This window comes from Haliotis rufescens, unplaced genomic scaffold, assembly GCF_023055435.1.
Source record: "Haliotis rufescens isolate VD_foot unplaced genomic scaffold, xgHalRufe1.0.p SCAF_11, whole genome shotgun sequence".
Taxonomy (NCBI): Eukaryota; Metazoa; Mollusca; class Gastropoda; order Lepetellida; family Haliotidae; genus Haliotis; species Haliotis rufescens.
In genome coordinates, this window is record NW_025963791.1 from 13,960,569 (window position 1) to 13,978,130 (window position 17,562).

At 42.1% G+C, this 17,562-nt stretch overlaps 1 protein-coding gene across 1 annotated transcript; it reads left to right on the plus strand.

Moving 5' to 3' along the window:
- Positions 1 to 8,047: 8,047 nt before the first annotated feature.
- Positions 8,048 to 16,568, plus strand: LOC124110648 (3-galactosyl-N-acetylglucosaminide 4-alpha-L-fucosyltransferase FUT3-like). Its single transcript, XM_046469974.2, has 2 exons — positions 8,048 to 8,334; positions 14,660 to 16,568. Exons 1-2 carry the CDS (start codon positions 8,273 to 8,275, stop codon positions 15,954 to 15,956), a joined length of 1,359 nt encoding a protein of 452 aa, XP_046325930.2. The 5' UTR covers positions 8,048 to 8,272; the 3' UTR covers positions 15,957 to 16,568.
- Positions 16,569 to 17,562: the final 994 nt, after the last annotated feature.

Genomic DNA, 17,562 nt, shown 5'->3' on the forward strand with positions numbered 1-17,562 from the left:
GTAGACAATTATATAGCCTACAGTACATGTGTGAAATCAGTCAATTTGTAAAATTTGAATCACATTTTACACATTGACTGTAGCTTATATACTAGCAGTGCCGAAAGGTTATGATCAGGAGTCGAGATTGCCGTATCAGTTCTCCCGAAGGTTACCTTGATGCTGAACTCAAGGCCTGCATGCAGGGTTATACCATATAAAAACAGGCCTGACACGTCACAGTGTTGAGAACCGAACCACGATGATTTAACGGCATGTCAGTAGACATTGTTCCTTTCAAAACGACCCGCAACAGCAAATCAGTCGTCCATCTCCGACTAATAAAAGAGTGAATAGAATGTTATGCCGCTTTTAGAAATATCCTACTAAATGTTTGTTTGTTTGAGTGTTTTTGGTTTTTTTAACGCCGCACTCAGCCATATTCCAGCTATATATGGTCTGTAAATAATCGAGTATGGACCAGATAATCCAGTGATTGACATCATGAGCATCGATCTACGCAGTTGGGATACGATGACATGCATCAACCAAGTCAGCGAGCCTGACCACCCGATCCCGTGAGTCGCCTCTTACGACAAGCATAGTCGCCTTTTACGGCAAGCATGGGTTACTGAAGACCTATCCTACCCCGGATCTCCTACTAAATGACAATTGGACACCAGAAATGGGCTTCTCGCATCATACCGAATTTGAGCCTTTGGCGTGACGAATGAGTGAGTATGGTTTAACAACGCTTCTAAGACTTTTCGAGCCGTATCACCAAGGGGACACCAGAAATAGGTTTCACAGATTGTACATGTGAAGGGAATCGAACCCGGGTCTAAGGAATGACGAGGTAACACCTTTACCACCAGGCTACCTAGTCGTATATATCTCCGGCGGACATGTGATTGCTTTGCTACGGTCTGCCTATGTTATGCTGTTCTCTAGCCATGCTGAATACAGTTAGGTCTCAGACAGTCATGGACATTGCAGACAAGAATTGACCGAAACAAACTTAATTTCCTATCTTTCAGATCCCGTTTTACAAAGCGATCTTGGCACTAAGACGATCGTAACTACAATGGTTAACATCGACATCGTCAGTAATGGCGTGAAGACAGAGCCCAGGAGTTTACCTCGCAAATAAAAGACCCCACTATCCCGAGGCCTTGATGCAGGTACTTCAGATGCTATATAAGGATGCAGGTGGAATCCTCCCATCCAGGGTCCAATCACGGCCGTATTATTATTGTACAAAGCTAACCTGTATTGGTCCCAGCTGGTCTATACAAAAACCGTCCGCCGCAGACACTGGGTTTACTAATAACCGACTAAACGTCGAAGTCTTGTCAATCATGCAAATACACTGGTAGGTTTTAGAAGAGTCATTAATTCTCCTGAATATAATCAACTTTTGAGCATGAAAGCAAAACAATGCTTGTTTGAGTCTGTGTACTTGATGCCATGATGAAATGGCTTGCTTGAGATATGTGCACTTTTTGACCCACCGTCCACACGTAGGTATGGATTGGTGTTTGGAAACAAAGATCGGTGTGAGGGGAGTGCAGCGCGAGGGTTGGGGAGTGCAGCGCCATCATAGGAACAACAGCCGGTGGCGCAATGGAGAGGGAAAACCTGTGGGGACGAAAACGAGGCTCTGGCTGGACATCGATTTCCACTAAAATGGTGGTGGCATTGAAAAATCGCTGGAAGCTTCAATGAACAAAAGAGCCAGTGATTTGAAGAAACAGTCCAATAAAAGGATATTGGCAACAATTAGCTGAGGCTTTCGCGATAATTATCATTAATTATACAGCCCAACGAGCCACGGTAATGAATAAATGAAGTCTGGGACTAGGCGATACGTCCAGCAGTAGTGTTCAAGCCGAGGAAGCATCATTTGGCGCAGCAACGACTACACTTTGATTCAATTATCTTCAGTCTTTCTGTCTTTTTTATCCAGAGAAGAGTATTAGCAATGAGCAAGTGCACTGTGGTTTTGTAATCAGCACATCAGATTAGCAGAGCGATCTAATTCATTAATTGTAGTAATTTAATGCTCTCGAATTTCAGCTTATACCCCCTGTAGCTTTAGATGCATTGACAATCTGATCATTAAAATATGCTTTTAATAAATGCCGAAGATATTTTCCCGACAAGTGGGCCAGGCATATCATTATTGTCCCTGTGTGCAGGAAGTCTCGCAGCATGAATCTAACGTCCACAGACAGGACGAGGGCATTAATCGGGCACTGTAACATAAATATAAAGGTCTTTCTCGGGCACTGTGACATAAATATCAAGGTCTTCCTCGGGCACTGTGACATAAATATCAAGGTCTTACTTGGGCACTGTAGCAAAAGTATCAAGATCTTAATCGGACACTGTAACATATATATCAAGGTCTTAATCGGACACTGTAACATAAATATCAAGTTCTTCCTCGGGCACTGTAGCATAAGTATCAAGGTCTTGCTCCTGCACTGAAACATAAATATCAAGGTCTTCCTCGGGCACTGTAGCATAAGTATCAAGGTCTTGCTCCTGCACTGTAACATAAATATCAAGGTCTTCCTTGGGCACTGTAGCATAAGTATCAAGATCTTAATCGGACACTGTAACATAAATATAAAGGTCTTCCTCGTACACTGCGACATGAATATATAGGCCTTCCTCGGGCATTTTAGCATAAATATCATGCATTTCACGGGCACTGTAACATAGATATCAAGCAATTCTCGGGCACTGTAACATAGACATTAAAGTATTCCCCGGGCATGGTGACATAATATCAAGGTCTCCCTAGGGCACTGTGACATAAATATCAAGCATCACTCGGGCACTGTGACATAAATATCCAAGTCTTGCTCGGGCACTGTAACATAAATATCAAGGCCTTCCCCTGACACTGTAACATCAATATCAAGGTCTTCCTAGGGCTCTGTAACATAAATATCAAGGTCTTAATCGGGCATTGTAACATAAATATCAAGGTCTTTCTCGGGCACTGTAACATAAATATAAAGGTCTTTCTCGGGCACTGTAACATAAATATCAAGGTCTTCCCCAGGCACTGTAACATAAATAGCAAGGTCTTCTTCGGACATTGTAGCATAAATATCAAGGTCTTCCTCGGGCACTGTAACATAAATATCAAGGTCTTCCTCGGGCACTTTAAATACATATCAAGGTCTTAATCGGACTCTGTAACATAAATATCAAGGTCTCGGCACTGTGACATGAATATCAAGGTCTTCCTCGGGCACTGTAGCATAAATATCAAGGTCTTACTCGGGCACTGTAACATAAATATCAAGGTCTTTCTCGGGCACTGTAACATAAATATCAAGGTCTTTCTCGGGCACAGTAACATAAATACCAAGGTCCTCCTCGGGCAAGAGAAACTATATTTCAAGGTCCTCCTCGGGCATAGTAACATAAATATCGAGAAGCCCTTTCGGCCTCACGTAGCATATTGTAGCATAAATATCAAGGTCTTCCTCGGGCACTATAACATAAATATCAAGGTCTTCCTCGGGCACTTTAAATACATATCAAGTTCTTAATCGGACTCTGTAACATAAATATCAAGGTCTCGGCACTGTGACATGAATATCAAGGTCTTCCTCGGGCACTGTAACATAAATATCAAGGTCTAAGTCGGGCATTGGAACATAAATATCAAGGTCTCGGCACTGTGACATGAATATCAAGGTCTTCCTCGGGCACTGTAGCAAATATCAAGGTCTTACTCGGGCACTGTAACATAAATATCAGGGTCTAACTCGGGCACTGGAACATAAATATCAAGGTCTCGGCACTGTGACATGAATATCAAGGTCTTCCTCGGGCACTGTAGCATAAATATCAAGGTCTAACTCGGGCACTGTAACATAAATATCAAGGTCTAACTCGGGCATTGGAACATAAATATCAAGGTCTTCCTCGGGCACTGTGACATGAATATCAAGGTATTAGTCGGGCACTGTAGCATAAATATCAAGGTCTTACTCGGGCATTGTAACATAAATATCAAGGTCCAACTCGGGCACTGTAAAATACATATCAAGGTCTTCCTCGGGCACTGTAACATAAATATCGAGGTCTTTCTCAGGCACTGTACCATAAATATCAAGGTTTTCCTCGGGCACTATAACATAAATATCAAGGCCTTCCTCGGGCACTGTAACATAAATACCAAGGTCTTCCTCGGGCACTTTAAAATACATATCAAGGTCTTAATCGGACTCTGTAACATAAATATCAAGGTCTCGGCACTGTGACATGAATATCAAGGTCTTCCTCGGGCACTGTAGCATAAATATCAAGGTCTTACTCGGGCACTGTAACATAAATATCAAGGTCTTTCTCGGGCACTGTAACATAAATATCAAGGTCTTTCTCGGGCACAGTAACATAAATACCAAGGTCCTCCTCGGGCAAGAGAAACTATATTTCAAGGTCCTCCTCGGGCATAGTAACATAAATATCGAGAAGCCCTTTCGGCCTCACGTGTATGTCATGTTCTTGTCGTGTTCACGTGTATGTTATAATGAGGTCATGTGTATGTCATGGGGGTTAAATGTCGATGTTATATAAATTCCATGTGAAGCATGTCAGAGTTATATAAAAATGACACGTCACTGTTATAAAGATACCATGGTGATGTCATATTAGTGTTATATAGATGTCAAAGTGACGCCACGTCTACAATATATTGATGTCATGTGTGAATACGACCATGCATGGCAGCATGTGATGACACACACCGACCACCTCGGCTAGCAGGGACCTGCATGTCTCACAGTCCCTGAAACATATTATTTTCCCTTCCACCCGGCCTTTACCCAAATGCTACAGCTCTAAATGAAGCAAATTAGATTTTCCACAGGTTCAATCACAACATATCACTGAAACGCCTTTCTGTTTCGTTTCTGTCCAAATTATACCTTTTCAGTGACTAAGCGTTTGTCTGTGATCTGTATGGTACATTAAGTGAGCGTTTTGTGTTCTACGCCACTTTGAATAGTATTTTGATTAACATATGACAGGAATTTCATGACGGGTTTCATTTTTTGGTATTGAGATACATATGTCTCCATGACAATAGGCCACAACAGCACGGGTAATGTTCCAACAATACTTGCGACTACCATTCGTGCATTTGATAACATCTCTAATTAGCAGTTAATTGGCGATATATTCAGTTCAATGATATATTTTCTTAAATGCATCCGTTCGCCCGCATCTACACCGGATATTTGGATTAATGGATGACGGGTCATGTACACTTCCGGTTTGCACGTGACCTGCCCCGGAGACGAGCGAGCACGTGCTGGTGTAGGATGCGGCCATCACACAGGGAGACAGATGGCGAGGACACAACAGTGGAGTGTCTTGTCAGTGCACTTGATGGATCATTAGCGGTTGTGGGGTTATATACTTCCGTCGCAAATACATGCAACGGCTGACATTACGTATGAATGGATGTCACAGACAACGTCGTCATTTTGTCACGTCATGCGTGTAACCTACTGTCATATATCTTTCACGTGCACATTATTGTGGTAGACATCCAGAAAGAAGAAGATATGTATTGACCTTGGTCAAAACTGACTAAATAAAGTATTTTTAACAGAACATATTTCAGTGGTGAGCCTACTTTCGATTAACGAAAAATATAGGAAGCGCCCCTCATCGACAACTATCTTGCAAATTCCGCTTTTAAATCAACACAATTTATGCGTTTTTTGTCTTCTTGGCATCATTTATTCAAAAATTTATAAGTGAGTGAGGGAGTGAGTAAAGGATAACGTCGCATCGGCTGTATTTCAGCCATATAGCGACGAGAAAAGGTTCATATATACACGAGTGAGTCATGAATTCAAAGTTGCATTTAAAAACAAATTTTATCAAACAATTTTGGGCATGACAAAAAATCTAGAGCAATGTGCAAAACTGATTATCGTTCCAGTGCGAAGACTATTCGTTACTACATACACACTACACGACACCTTCTCATTATCAGACATAATGTACTTTACTTTTTCTGAGATACATAACTACCAGTGTCCTTTCTTGTTAAAAAAACTGTCATGGATAGATCTTTAAATAAAGACTTGTGACGACAGACTAATATATACAGTGCAGACTAATATACTAATATATATCTATATGACGGCGGCCTGTAAATAATCCAGTCTGAACCAGACAATCGAGTGATTGGTATCGTGAGCCGTCGGGGTACAATGAGGTCACCGAGCTTGACCATCCGATCCCTTTAGTCGCCTCTTACGACCAGCACAGTTTGGGGGTCAATTCTAATCCGGTTTCGCGTCGCGCTTTGGATAGACGGAAGTTCTATAGTACAAGGTTTGGAGCTATAAGTAACTGTGATTGTATAACTCGCCAGTTTTAAAGTATGCTTAATTCTGATTTTCTGGTCTCCCCGCGGGATGCGAGTAAAAGAAAACTACCAACGATTTGTATATTGTTTAATTAATGGTTAGAAAAGCAAGTGGTTGAAGCATACTAAAACGAGCCAAACGGCCGTGTACAATAACATGCAATCAGCAACACATTGACATTACATCTACAAACCTATCCTCATATGAATTCCTGTCCGATGTTATGAGAGTTTTGCTGTGCTGCACGACATATATATGTGAGTGAGTGAGTGAGTGAGTATGGTTTTACGCCGTTTTTAGAAATATTCCCGCAATATCACGGCGGGGGACACCAGAAATGGGCTTCACACATTGTTATCATGTCGGGAATCGGACCTGGGTCTTCGGCGTGACGAGCGAACGCCTTAACCACTAGGCTACCCGACCGCCCCGATATATATGTAGCTGGCGAGAGTGACGTGGGTATTACGCCGCTTTTAGCATTGCTCCATCAATATCAGGACGGGGGACATCAGCTATGACTTCTCATGTGGGACTTGGACACGGACCATCAGCGTGAAGAACCAACGTCCCAGGTCAAAAGAGCACAGGAAACGAAGCTTCTATAAGAACAGGGCCCAAAAAGTACTGTCCATGGACTGTATGTTTATAAAAAAAAAGTGTAAACCTTTACTAGATATGTTCAGATCTAAACATGTTGAGGAATGTGTTTGAATCCTAAACGGAATACATTTCTGGTGCGTTCCATCTAAACATGATTAGGGTCTTAACACGTGGAATGAGCTAACTTCTCAGAACCTAAACACCACCTAAACACAACATCCCCATGATCTAAACATGTTTTCGACAAAGTGCATATCATTGGGTATGAACTACTATCCTAATAATTTGAACATGTTTAAATAAAGTGCATATCATTGAGCATATGTGTGTGTGTGTGTGTGTGTGTGTGTGTGTGTGTGTGTGTGTGTGTGTGTGTGTGTGTGTGTGTGTGTGTGTGTGTGGTAGGGGGTGTGGTCGTGGCTGTGGAGTACGGGTACGGGTCTTTCCCACATTTACAACCTAAACACGTTTAACTGTTGAACATCCTAAAGGATTGGGCGAGGTACGCTCTTAGGTTTGTGTTTAGAATCTTAACACATTTTTACAGTGTGAGTGAGTGGGTTGGGTTAAATGCTAATTTTGAACAATGTTTTTAAAATGAGGTGGACGTTTAAGGCAGACCGACGAGCATAGTAGAAGCAAAGCTAAGATTCTACCCCGACCACTTTATCCTGGTATGGCGAAGGGGCATAACTCATAATTGCCTTCCCCAGATCCAAATAGTTCGTTTAGTCCATGTGTAAGTGCATGTCAGCCAATATAAGAAATATCAAATGGATATCCTCGTTTCATTTAACAAAAAACATTTCCGAAAATTAATTTACAACCTAACGAGTAAATTAACCCAACGTGGTTTTAATAAATGTCACTCCCGTTTGACATGCTGCCCAAAAACGCTTATAATAATGATGCAGTCTCTTTGAAACATATCCTATGTGTTAAAGGAATGTTATGCCCGAATGAACAATTTAATAGTATGGTGGTATCGGTTATGCCCCCAATATAAGGCAATACAGTCAGCAATAGTAAGTTAGTCAAGCGTTGCAATAACTTTAACGGGACCCTTTTCATATACCAATGGACACGAGTACAATCTGCCCTATACAGCAACAACACAGCTCGGATATAGAGCAGAAAGGACTAATTCTAATATATATTCACGATACAGAAACAACTTGGCCTGTCTGTGGGTCTGTTCAAAATCGTCCCCCCTCCGCGTACATGTTGGGGTGACCTGCTTTTCCTAAAGAAAACACCCTAGCGTGAAAGGGGGAACCGATATGCTGAGAGTGTGGGTGATGGCCCAAGCAGGAAGATGTAATTACTGGATGTACGGGCTTCGGTAAGTTCTTTTAAAATAATAACCTTACTGACGACTATTGTACTAACTTGTACAACTATTTTATTGTGTCTTGTTGACACTAACCTTTTCAATTGCTATTGATCAGTGTAACTGTTCGATAATTGATATATTGAAGGGGTGTCAGTTTGGGTGGCAGTCAGTGTTTCTGATCGTCCTACTTCATGCATATTTCTACTGGTGTTAGCATTAACTTTGTGGTGTCACTGTCGCGACGTTAAGTGTATGTAACAACCTTTAATTAGCAGTTAACTTTTGCCTTTGTGTTAAACGACTGGCAGCAAGTCTTGTTTGGGCGTGCCGTAACATGCTCTGATAGCTCCTGCTATGCACTGTCGAAAGAGTTTTATGTATGGTCGTCGCCGCCATGTTTAGTGTGGTTAAGTATTTAACTCTACACGTTATAAACATAGGGCATTCTTGGGAGATTCGCTTACATAACGGGCATTATACCAACTGCCCCGGACATGAGCGGTCAATTTTGAACATGCTGTCCTTGGTTGATAAGATTTAATTTGACCCATGAATCAACGGAACCAGTCGACTGTGAATTGTGTGTTGGTTTTAAAAGTCGATATGATCAAATGTTTTCAACAGATTGTAGAAATGTATTCAACTGTTTATAGCGTATACTGGAAGTTTGTTTGGAGAAGTGAGTGAGTGATTGAGTGAGTGAGTGAGTGAGTGAGTGAGTGAGTGGTGGGTGGGTGGGTGGGTGGGAGAGTGAGTGAGTGATTGAGTGAGTGAGTGAGTGAGTGAGTGAGTGAGTGGTGGGTGGGTGGGTGAGTGAATGAGTGAGTGAGTGAGTGAGTGAGTGAGTGAGTGAGTGAGTGAGTGAGTGAGTGAGTGAGTGAATGAGTGAGTGAGTGAGTGGTGGGTGGGTGGGAGAGTGAGTGAGTGAGTGAGTGAGTGAGTGAGTGAGTGAGTGAGTGAGGGGTGGGTGGGAGAGTGAGTGAGTGAGTGAGTGAGTGAGTGAGTGAGTGAGTCCTGATGGGTAAACGTTAAGGAAATACAAAAAACTGTGGCTTTCAACCAATATTAAACAAACACGCCGTGATAAAACTGAAATAATGTTCAAATCAGCGTTAAACCCCAGCCAATCACTCACGTTTGTTTCTCAATAATAGCATGTAAGTTTCATGACCAATGTGTCATAAGGTTGGAGTGAGTGAGTGAATTGAGGTCAATCGGGTAAACATATTCGCGTCTGCATTAGCCACATATACTTCAATTTCCATGTGGGCGGTGGGGTAGCTTAGTGGTTAAAGCGTTCGTTCGTCACGCCGAAGACACGGGTTCGATTACCAACATGGATACAATATGTGAAGCCTATTTCTTGTGTCCCCCGCCGTGAGAGTGCTGGAATATTGCTAAATGCGGCGTAAAACCATACTCATTCACTGTATGTCCATCTTATTTAAATTAAAGTAAAATATTGACTATAGATCTCTCACCGTGTGTCATAGGCGTGTCATATATGAGTGTCATTGTGATATAACAATGAAACCTGAACACTCCAACACGTTTAACACGTACTGTACAGAGTACGACAGTCGGACAGACGGCCAAAAATACATCTAAATACCTTGTATTAGTTTTTAATGAATCTGTTATGCACATCGATTGCGATCCATGCATCCAAGTATCTCATTTTCATGCACCCTGACATATCATTTTCACTATAAAAGCAGACGGTTTTTTATAACATAATTGACTAAGCTACCTGTACGATGATCTGTCGAAATTTTCGTTATTGGTGTCAGCTTAGACTTAAGTCGCCGGTAAACTCAAACGATGTAAACTGCAATAACTGTAAACTGGTTTCCCTCAAGGGAAACAGGAAACTTGTACAGCGCCCACACAATGGCAAGACACTCTTTCTCTGTAGCGGAATGGTTCTCTTCAGTTCCTGTCAGTGCTCTTGGCGCATACTCTATCACTATTTTGCTTTGTGGGTGGCATGAAGTGCGACTAAATGGCCCAGAGTCACAATTAATCACATTGCATTGTTTCAATATCCGAATTTGAAACCAGGGTCAAACAGGAAAAAGTAAACTGTGTGTCATCATAACACCAGGTCACGTGGTGACATATGAACTATGCCTTATGAGTGAGTGAGTAAGTGAGTATGGTTTTACGCCGAAATATTCGAAATATTCCGCAATATCACGTCGGAGGACAACAGAAAGGTTCGTCACACATTTTACCCATGTGGGGAATCGAACCCGGGCCTTCGGTGTGCCGAGCGAACGCTTTAACCACTAGGCTGCCCCTTGCCTTGTACATAAAGCTGGTAAAGCGTTGTTATTATATAATGGGTAAGTTTCTCGGCAGGATATAGCCAACGGATAAAAACGTTATCTGTTGGGGTCACGTGCAAATATCAAAGGTCACGTAGGGACTACTTTCGGTGTTTACAAACAAACATGGCCCTTGTCAATCGGCGATAGGGAATCTGGATAAACTACTGGGATAATTTCTGCCATTATCAAATGAATAGTCTGATATACTGAACCTCAGTGTCTAACTGTAACGCAGCTAAGGCATTTAAGTTTTGGCATCTTTGTAGATATAAATTGCGAAACAAATTAACGAGGACACTAAGTCTAGCCTAGCGCCAGTAGCAGTTTCCATATCTTTGCTTGTAGACCTCTGCGGCTTGGAACCTTTTACCCAAATTAAAACAGTTGGATTTGGCCGAAATATGTACGAATTGTTACCTTGTTTCGTTTTGTCGCTGTGTGTACATCTGACTGCACTTCGTAACGTTTTGACCGGACAGGCAGACTCTAAACAAACGTGACGTTTCATAGACTAGGGTGAGAGTAGCTTCCCTTTGATAAAGGACAGTTACTCTATCGGACAGACCGATGGATTGCGGCGAAAGGTAAGTAGAAACAAATGTGAAGGCAATTGTTGTTTTGCCTGTATATAGTTACTCTACTGTATAAGAAACAGGTTTCAGATTGAACTGTATTGACTGTTGACTTACCTTCTGACGTAATATACATTAATGCGCACATTCCAGGAAACCTTGCAACGTTTAGGTAATGTTTGTGAGAGATGGGAAGAGAGTTTCGAGCACAGAATTGAAGAATGGGATTATATGATGAAGAGGTTATCACGCTTGTGTGTTTGGAGATGGTAAATATCCTGTATTAGGAATAAACACTATAGGAATAAACACTATGCTCGCCATGACTCGCTAAATACAATATTTAGTCCTAATACAGGATAGTTACCATCCCCTAACACACTCGCGTGATAACCTCTAAGTATCACATGACATATTTCCCATATTGTCTATTAAGCTGTAAACAAGAGTCAAATAAATAATCGTTGTGTTTTTCAACAAATATTAAATAATATAAAAGTAAAACTCTCGGGAACGAGTGATGGTTGTACAGGGGCCCTCGTCGGCTAGCCTATAATAGCAGGGTTAGAAACTAACAGTTTTTGTCCACTAGTCCTTACAATGATAACATATAGCAAAACCCTTAAAGTGGGCCAATTTCTACTAGTCCTTAGGATACCTTTACTATTGGGCAGTTTGGTAAGGACTACAGGACTAGTGCCAATTTCTAACGATGCAGTATATATCAGTTGATGCATTATCTTGTCAGGCTAAGATTCGGTTTGATGATCTATACTGTATATATGACTACGGTGCGAACCTGTAACCTGGAGCAAATATAGATAGCCATTCGATGTATGGCAGGAATGTTTCCTAATGCGGCGTATATCCATATCCACGCACTGACCCCAAAACAAACGCTGCAGAAGAAACAGTTTTAACACAGGAGTAGAGAATTTCCGTTCACTGTGGCCAAAACAACACAATGTTTAATATGTTCAACCCTCAAGCGAAAATATCTGTGTGGTGATTAAAGTTAAATGTGTGTGTACATTTTGAGTGTTAGTTCATGATCATTAATGAACCATGTTTGATTGTTTTGGCGTTTGCCATTTACGTATGGTGCATACAAGGAGATTACATGTGGTAATTACACTCGTGTGACAATTAGAAACTTCCGCAATCCGCCTGTTTATGATTTTCCGTGTTGGGAGTTATCGTCCCCTCCTTAACATTCAACATTTGTTTTCCATCCTTTTTTTCATTGTGTCTGGGGGCGGTGGGGTTGCCTAGTGGTTTAAGTGTTTGCTCGTCGATTCGGGTTCGATTCCCCACATGGGAAAAAAGTGAATCCCATTTCTAGTGTGCCTCGCCGTGATATTGCCGAAATATATACTTACCCATTGTGTCGGAGCAAGTTGCACACTAATCATATGTTGTTGGTTGGTTGGTTGGTTTGTTGTATAACGCCACACTCAGCAATATTCCAGCTATATGACGGCGGTCTGTAAATAATCGAGTCTGGACCAGACAATCCAGTGATTGATATCATGAGCATCGATCCACGCAATTGGGATCGATGACATGCATCAACCAAGCCAGCGAGCCAGACCACCCGATCCCGTTAGTCGCCTTTTACGACAAGCATGGGTTGCTGAAGACCTATTCTACCCCGGAATCTTCACGGGTCTAATCATATGTAACCGAGTGGCGCCATCAGTGTCAGGGACACAGGCGATAACAAACTCCATCTTCACTGGGCGTTTGGGGAGTTTTCTAATGTCGAACCCAACATAGAAGCTTTACAATGTACAAATTTAAAATCGGGACCTGCTTAGAAAAAACAAACTTTGTCATAGATTTTAAATAATTTCTATTTTCTTACTACGTTATATATTGTCTATTCCAACAGTATGCCCTTTTTCTACTGGACCATGCAGAAACAGGTTGGTGATGAGAGATCCTCAAGAGTCAAAATTTCTTTTAGTCCTTTAACTCTTTTGAATAATAGTTTCTTGTAATAATTTAATTTGTTCATCAATACACGTAGATATGTTAGAAATCGTCTTCCGTTGTTAACTGTATCTCATTATACATATGGAATGATTAAGCATTACAATTTCTTATTAGATCAATTTACTTGAACATACACTGTTACTAGACTAAGGGAAAGTTGGGTCTTATACAGAGTTGGTCTAATTTACAGTCCATAATCACTGCTCAGGCTATCAAAATGTCCAATTTCAATCTGTCACACCAAGCGTGAATACACTGTGTCGATGCAGACACAGACACACCCAGCCGGTATAATATGTGTTTGTAGATATGACACATTCTCTTTCAATGTGGATATACTACGCCAAAAGACACAAACAGTTTTCGACAGATGAATTGGATCCTTGATGTGTAACAAGAACGAATCTTGTTGATCTTCCCGCAATCCTGACGTGCGTCGTCGTTTTATGGTTCGTTCTATTACTTGTGTGATTGAAGGCGAGATCCAGGGACCCGCCCACCATGGATTAGATAGTGTCCTCCGTTTCGCACACACAGACACTTCCCTACGTTGTCGCAAATTGAGAAGTACTGGCGTGAAAGGGAACACATTTACTTTTATACAAAACATGTACAAAGATATTATATCTGTGCTATGGTACAAAACGATAACTCAGATTTCTTCTCATGTCTGTCTGGGGTTAGGCAAGGTGAGAATGTGGCCTCAACTTCTCTTTACAATATTTCTGAATGACTTAAACTCATCTTGGACAAAAAAAACAAGCCATGTGGTTGAAAACAACTTCATTCTTTCACTGATAACCTGACATTGTATCGACTTCTAGTTCTCTTGTACGCGGTTGAAACCGTTCGTCTACGGGATCGGGTGGTCAGGCTCGCTGACTTAGTTGATGCATGTCATCATATCCCAATTGTATGGATCATGATGTCAGTCACTGGATTGTTTTGTCTAAAACCGCCGTCATATAGCTGCAATATTGCTAAGTGCGACGTTAAACAAACGAAACAAAGATCTTCAAGCACAGTTTCCTGTTTGTCCCACGTGGACACAGGATCATAATTATATCTTTTCCATGCAACCTATACCTGGTAGTCGAGGAATATAATTGTCTTGTTAATTTGAGTTAATATATCACTATTTATAATATGCTTAACATATACTGATTGATTGCCAATTAAAGTATCGCCAGGGGCTGGGTTTTGTGCCAGAAACCTATGGTCGTGGGTTTGAATCCCAGATTCACCCAGATTATGTTTCTAGGTTTGTCTGCACCCTAGCCGTCCCAGGGGCCTTTCAATAAAGTGATACACGTCTAAGACCTGTGTCACTTCGAGCTTTTCACCAAGACCACGCTGTGATATATCTGAAATGTTGTTCACAGCGACCTTAAACCAAACTAACTCACTCACTCATTAAATTATCTCCATCTATTGCAGGTTAGTGAAGACCGCACTACTGATAACAGTAGCATCGCTGTCACTGTTGGTTGTGTCCCGCTATCTGTGGTTCTACCCACAACTTCCGCCAATAACGCCAGCAAAATTCTTGGACTCGGGGTTCAAGGACAGAAGTTATGCCCCCAAACCAACCCAAACTCCACAGCTTCACAACACTCCACAGTTCCTCAAGTTATGGGCCAAAGAGAAAAGGAAGAATGACACGGAGGTTGGGATGAAAGAGAACATACGTATTCAGCATGACCGCCTAAACGTACAGAAGAACCTCCCTAAATTACGAAAACTAGAACAAAATTCTTCACTTTACGTCGGGAAAAAGGACAGCGAAACCAAATTAATAGTATGGCATATGATCCCTAGCTACCGTAAGCACAGGCCTCCGAGGGTTATATCATGTGGTGGGTACCAGTGTATCACAAGCAGCAATAAAACCAGACTCGCAGAAGCAGACGCAATCCTTGTGGATGCATTCCTTCTATCCAGGAACAGAGTCAAGGAAAAACCAGTCAGAACTAGCCAGAACCAGGTATGGATCTTCTTCGCGAAAGAACCATGGGCGAACTATGCGTCCCGATTTCCCGGCGGCGACTGGGACACCGTCTTCAACTGGACATTGACCTACCAGCGCAACTCGGACTTCGTTGCCTCGTATGGAGACCTGGCTTTGAAGAAACCGAAGGACGTGGTCGCGTATAACTGGGATGACGTCATGAAGAGGAAGACCCGCTCTGTGTTGTGGTTCGTGAGTAACTGTCACTCGGGGAGTCGGCGGGAGAAATACGTGGAGGAACTCCAGAAGTACATTCACGTGGATATCGTGGGAAAGTGTGGCAAGCCCAAATGTATGGAAGACAATGGAGGAAACCAACTCAGTCGATGTTATGACCGGTATAGGTTTTACCTATCCTTCGAAAGTTTGTTTTGCCAAGACTATGTGACAGAGAAATTATTTAAGACGTTTTCTTACAATATTGTGCCTATTGTGAGAGGCAAAGCGAACTATGCCGAAATTTACCCCAAAAACTTGTTTCTCAACACAGCCGACTTCCGGTCGCCACGTGACCTGGCTAAGCATCTAAAATACTTGGAACAGAACCCAGCGATATACCTGGGGTACCTGAAGCGGCGCGCGCAGTACAGGGTGTGGGGGAGGGGTTTGGGGGAGTGCACTATCTGCGCCAGGTTGCATCAGTTGGACCGATACCGGAAGTCGTATCCAAGTATAACAAACTGGTTTGATACCTGCGAGACTCCACAAAAACCCTATCTACATTAAATTATAAACTATACACATGTATGTCTCTAGAGACGGAACTTTTGAAAAACAGGTATGGGTTAGGGGGAGTGCGTTTGTGTGTGTGTGCGTTTGTGTGTGTGCGTGCGCGCGTGCGTGCGCGCGTGCGTGCGTGCGTGCGTGCGTGCGTGTGTGGAGGGGATGGGGGACAGTCCAAGTTAAGATTAACAAGAGCACATGATTAACAAGAGCACATGATAGAAGGAACTGAGGCAGGTTGTGTCATGAGGTGTCTGACAAATGGAGCTTGCGGTTGGGGGCAGAGGGTCGTGAGGGGTGTGAGTTGAGGGTGATTGGGTGTCTGCGTCGGATGCACACTTTTCAAGTCACGTAGTTAGCCAGGCCACAAGGACGATGGAGGCACAGACACAGTGTCTGTGCGACGTTTTTCAATTATTGTTCACGCATGGGGATAGGGGCTTGGGGGTGGTCAGTGTAGAAAGTGTAGACCATAGACTCTACACACAAGACGATAGACACTAGACTCTAGAGACCAGCTGGAAAGATGCAGGATCATCTGCCATGGTAAAACAAACTGAAGTGAAAGTAGATATAAATGTTTCTACATTTGCAATAAAACCTGTCTTTCAGTATCATGTTTGTGTATCCGCGTTTGATCAAAGTCGTCAGCAATAATAATAACAACAATAGTCACAAGAGCATGACAGTCTCACACTGGTTAATGGATCAGTGAGCATTGCATTCTGAACTCCATGACATGTATACAACACAAGCTGCCCGTTTTTTTAAGAAGCGAGAACGTTTGCATTCACATTTCCATCGCATCCTACCGGGTACCCATTTGCTGCGGGGAGAACAGAGGCTTAATTTCGCTTTTTTACGTTCTGGGGGTTATGCATGAAGGTTCTAACCAAAAGGGCCTGTGCCAAATTTAAAATGAAACAAAACTGAAAATTTTATTTGCTTTTCCGGAACACAGTACTGCATATGCTTGAGTCGCTGTATGGAACGAGGTTTTTTCTCGGAGGCCTCAAGCCGCCAGGCAATCTAATAAATGGATGATTTCACTTAGGCAAATTACATTGAAACGATTTACATAATTACACAAATCAACCCGGCTATTTATTTGACAGTTTGCCTGAAATGGGCCGCTTTAATCTTAGATTAAACAATATCATTTTAACAACGATAAAACATGGACAGCTGCAAAGATTCATTTAATGTTTAAAGTCACTGCATATAATAGTTCTCTGTAAACGGAATAAGATTGTAACGGTGTGTCACTCTCATTGTTCCACAAGAGTGACTACTTATTAATACTTTAAAGACGCGATGCCCAAAAACAAAGCCTCGTAATAATCTCTCAATGTGCAAGTAATGAATTTAAACTTGGAATAAGAATGCGTAATGAGATGGTTGGTTGTTGTTTTACGCCGCACTTGGCAATATTCCAGCTATATGATGGCATTTTGCACATAATCGAGTCTGGACCAGACGATCAATTGATTGATATTACAGGCATGTAGTCAACCAAGTCACCTGCCTGGTGCGGACCTTCTTTAATCCGAACTCCCCATGCACGGGGGCCCAAAGCGGTGCTGAATGCAAAATGTTATAACCCATAGCA

Bases quoted from the DNA above. Each gene is read 5' to 3' on its own strand.
- LOC124110648 (XM_046469974.2), top strand. From the start codon at position 8,273: ATGCTGAGAGTGTGGGTGATGGCCCAAGCAGGAAGATGTAATTACTGG. The intron at 8,335-14,659 runs GTAAGTTCTTTT...CATCTATTGCAG, and splicing joins TACTGGATGTACGGGCTTCG to GTTAGTGAAGACCGCACTAC.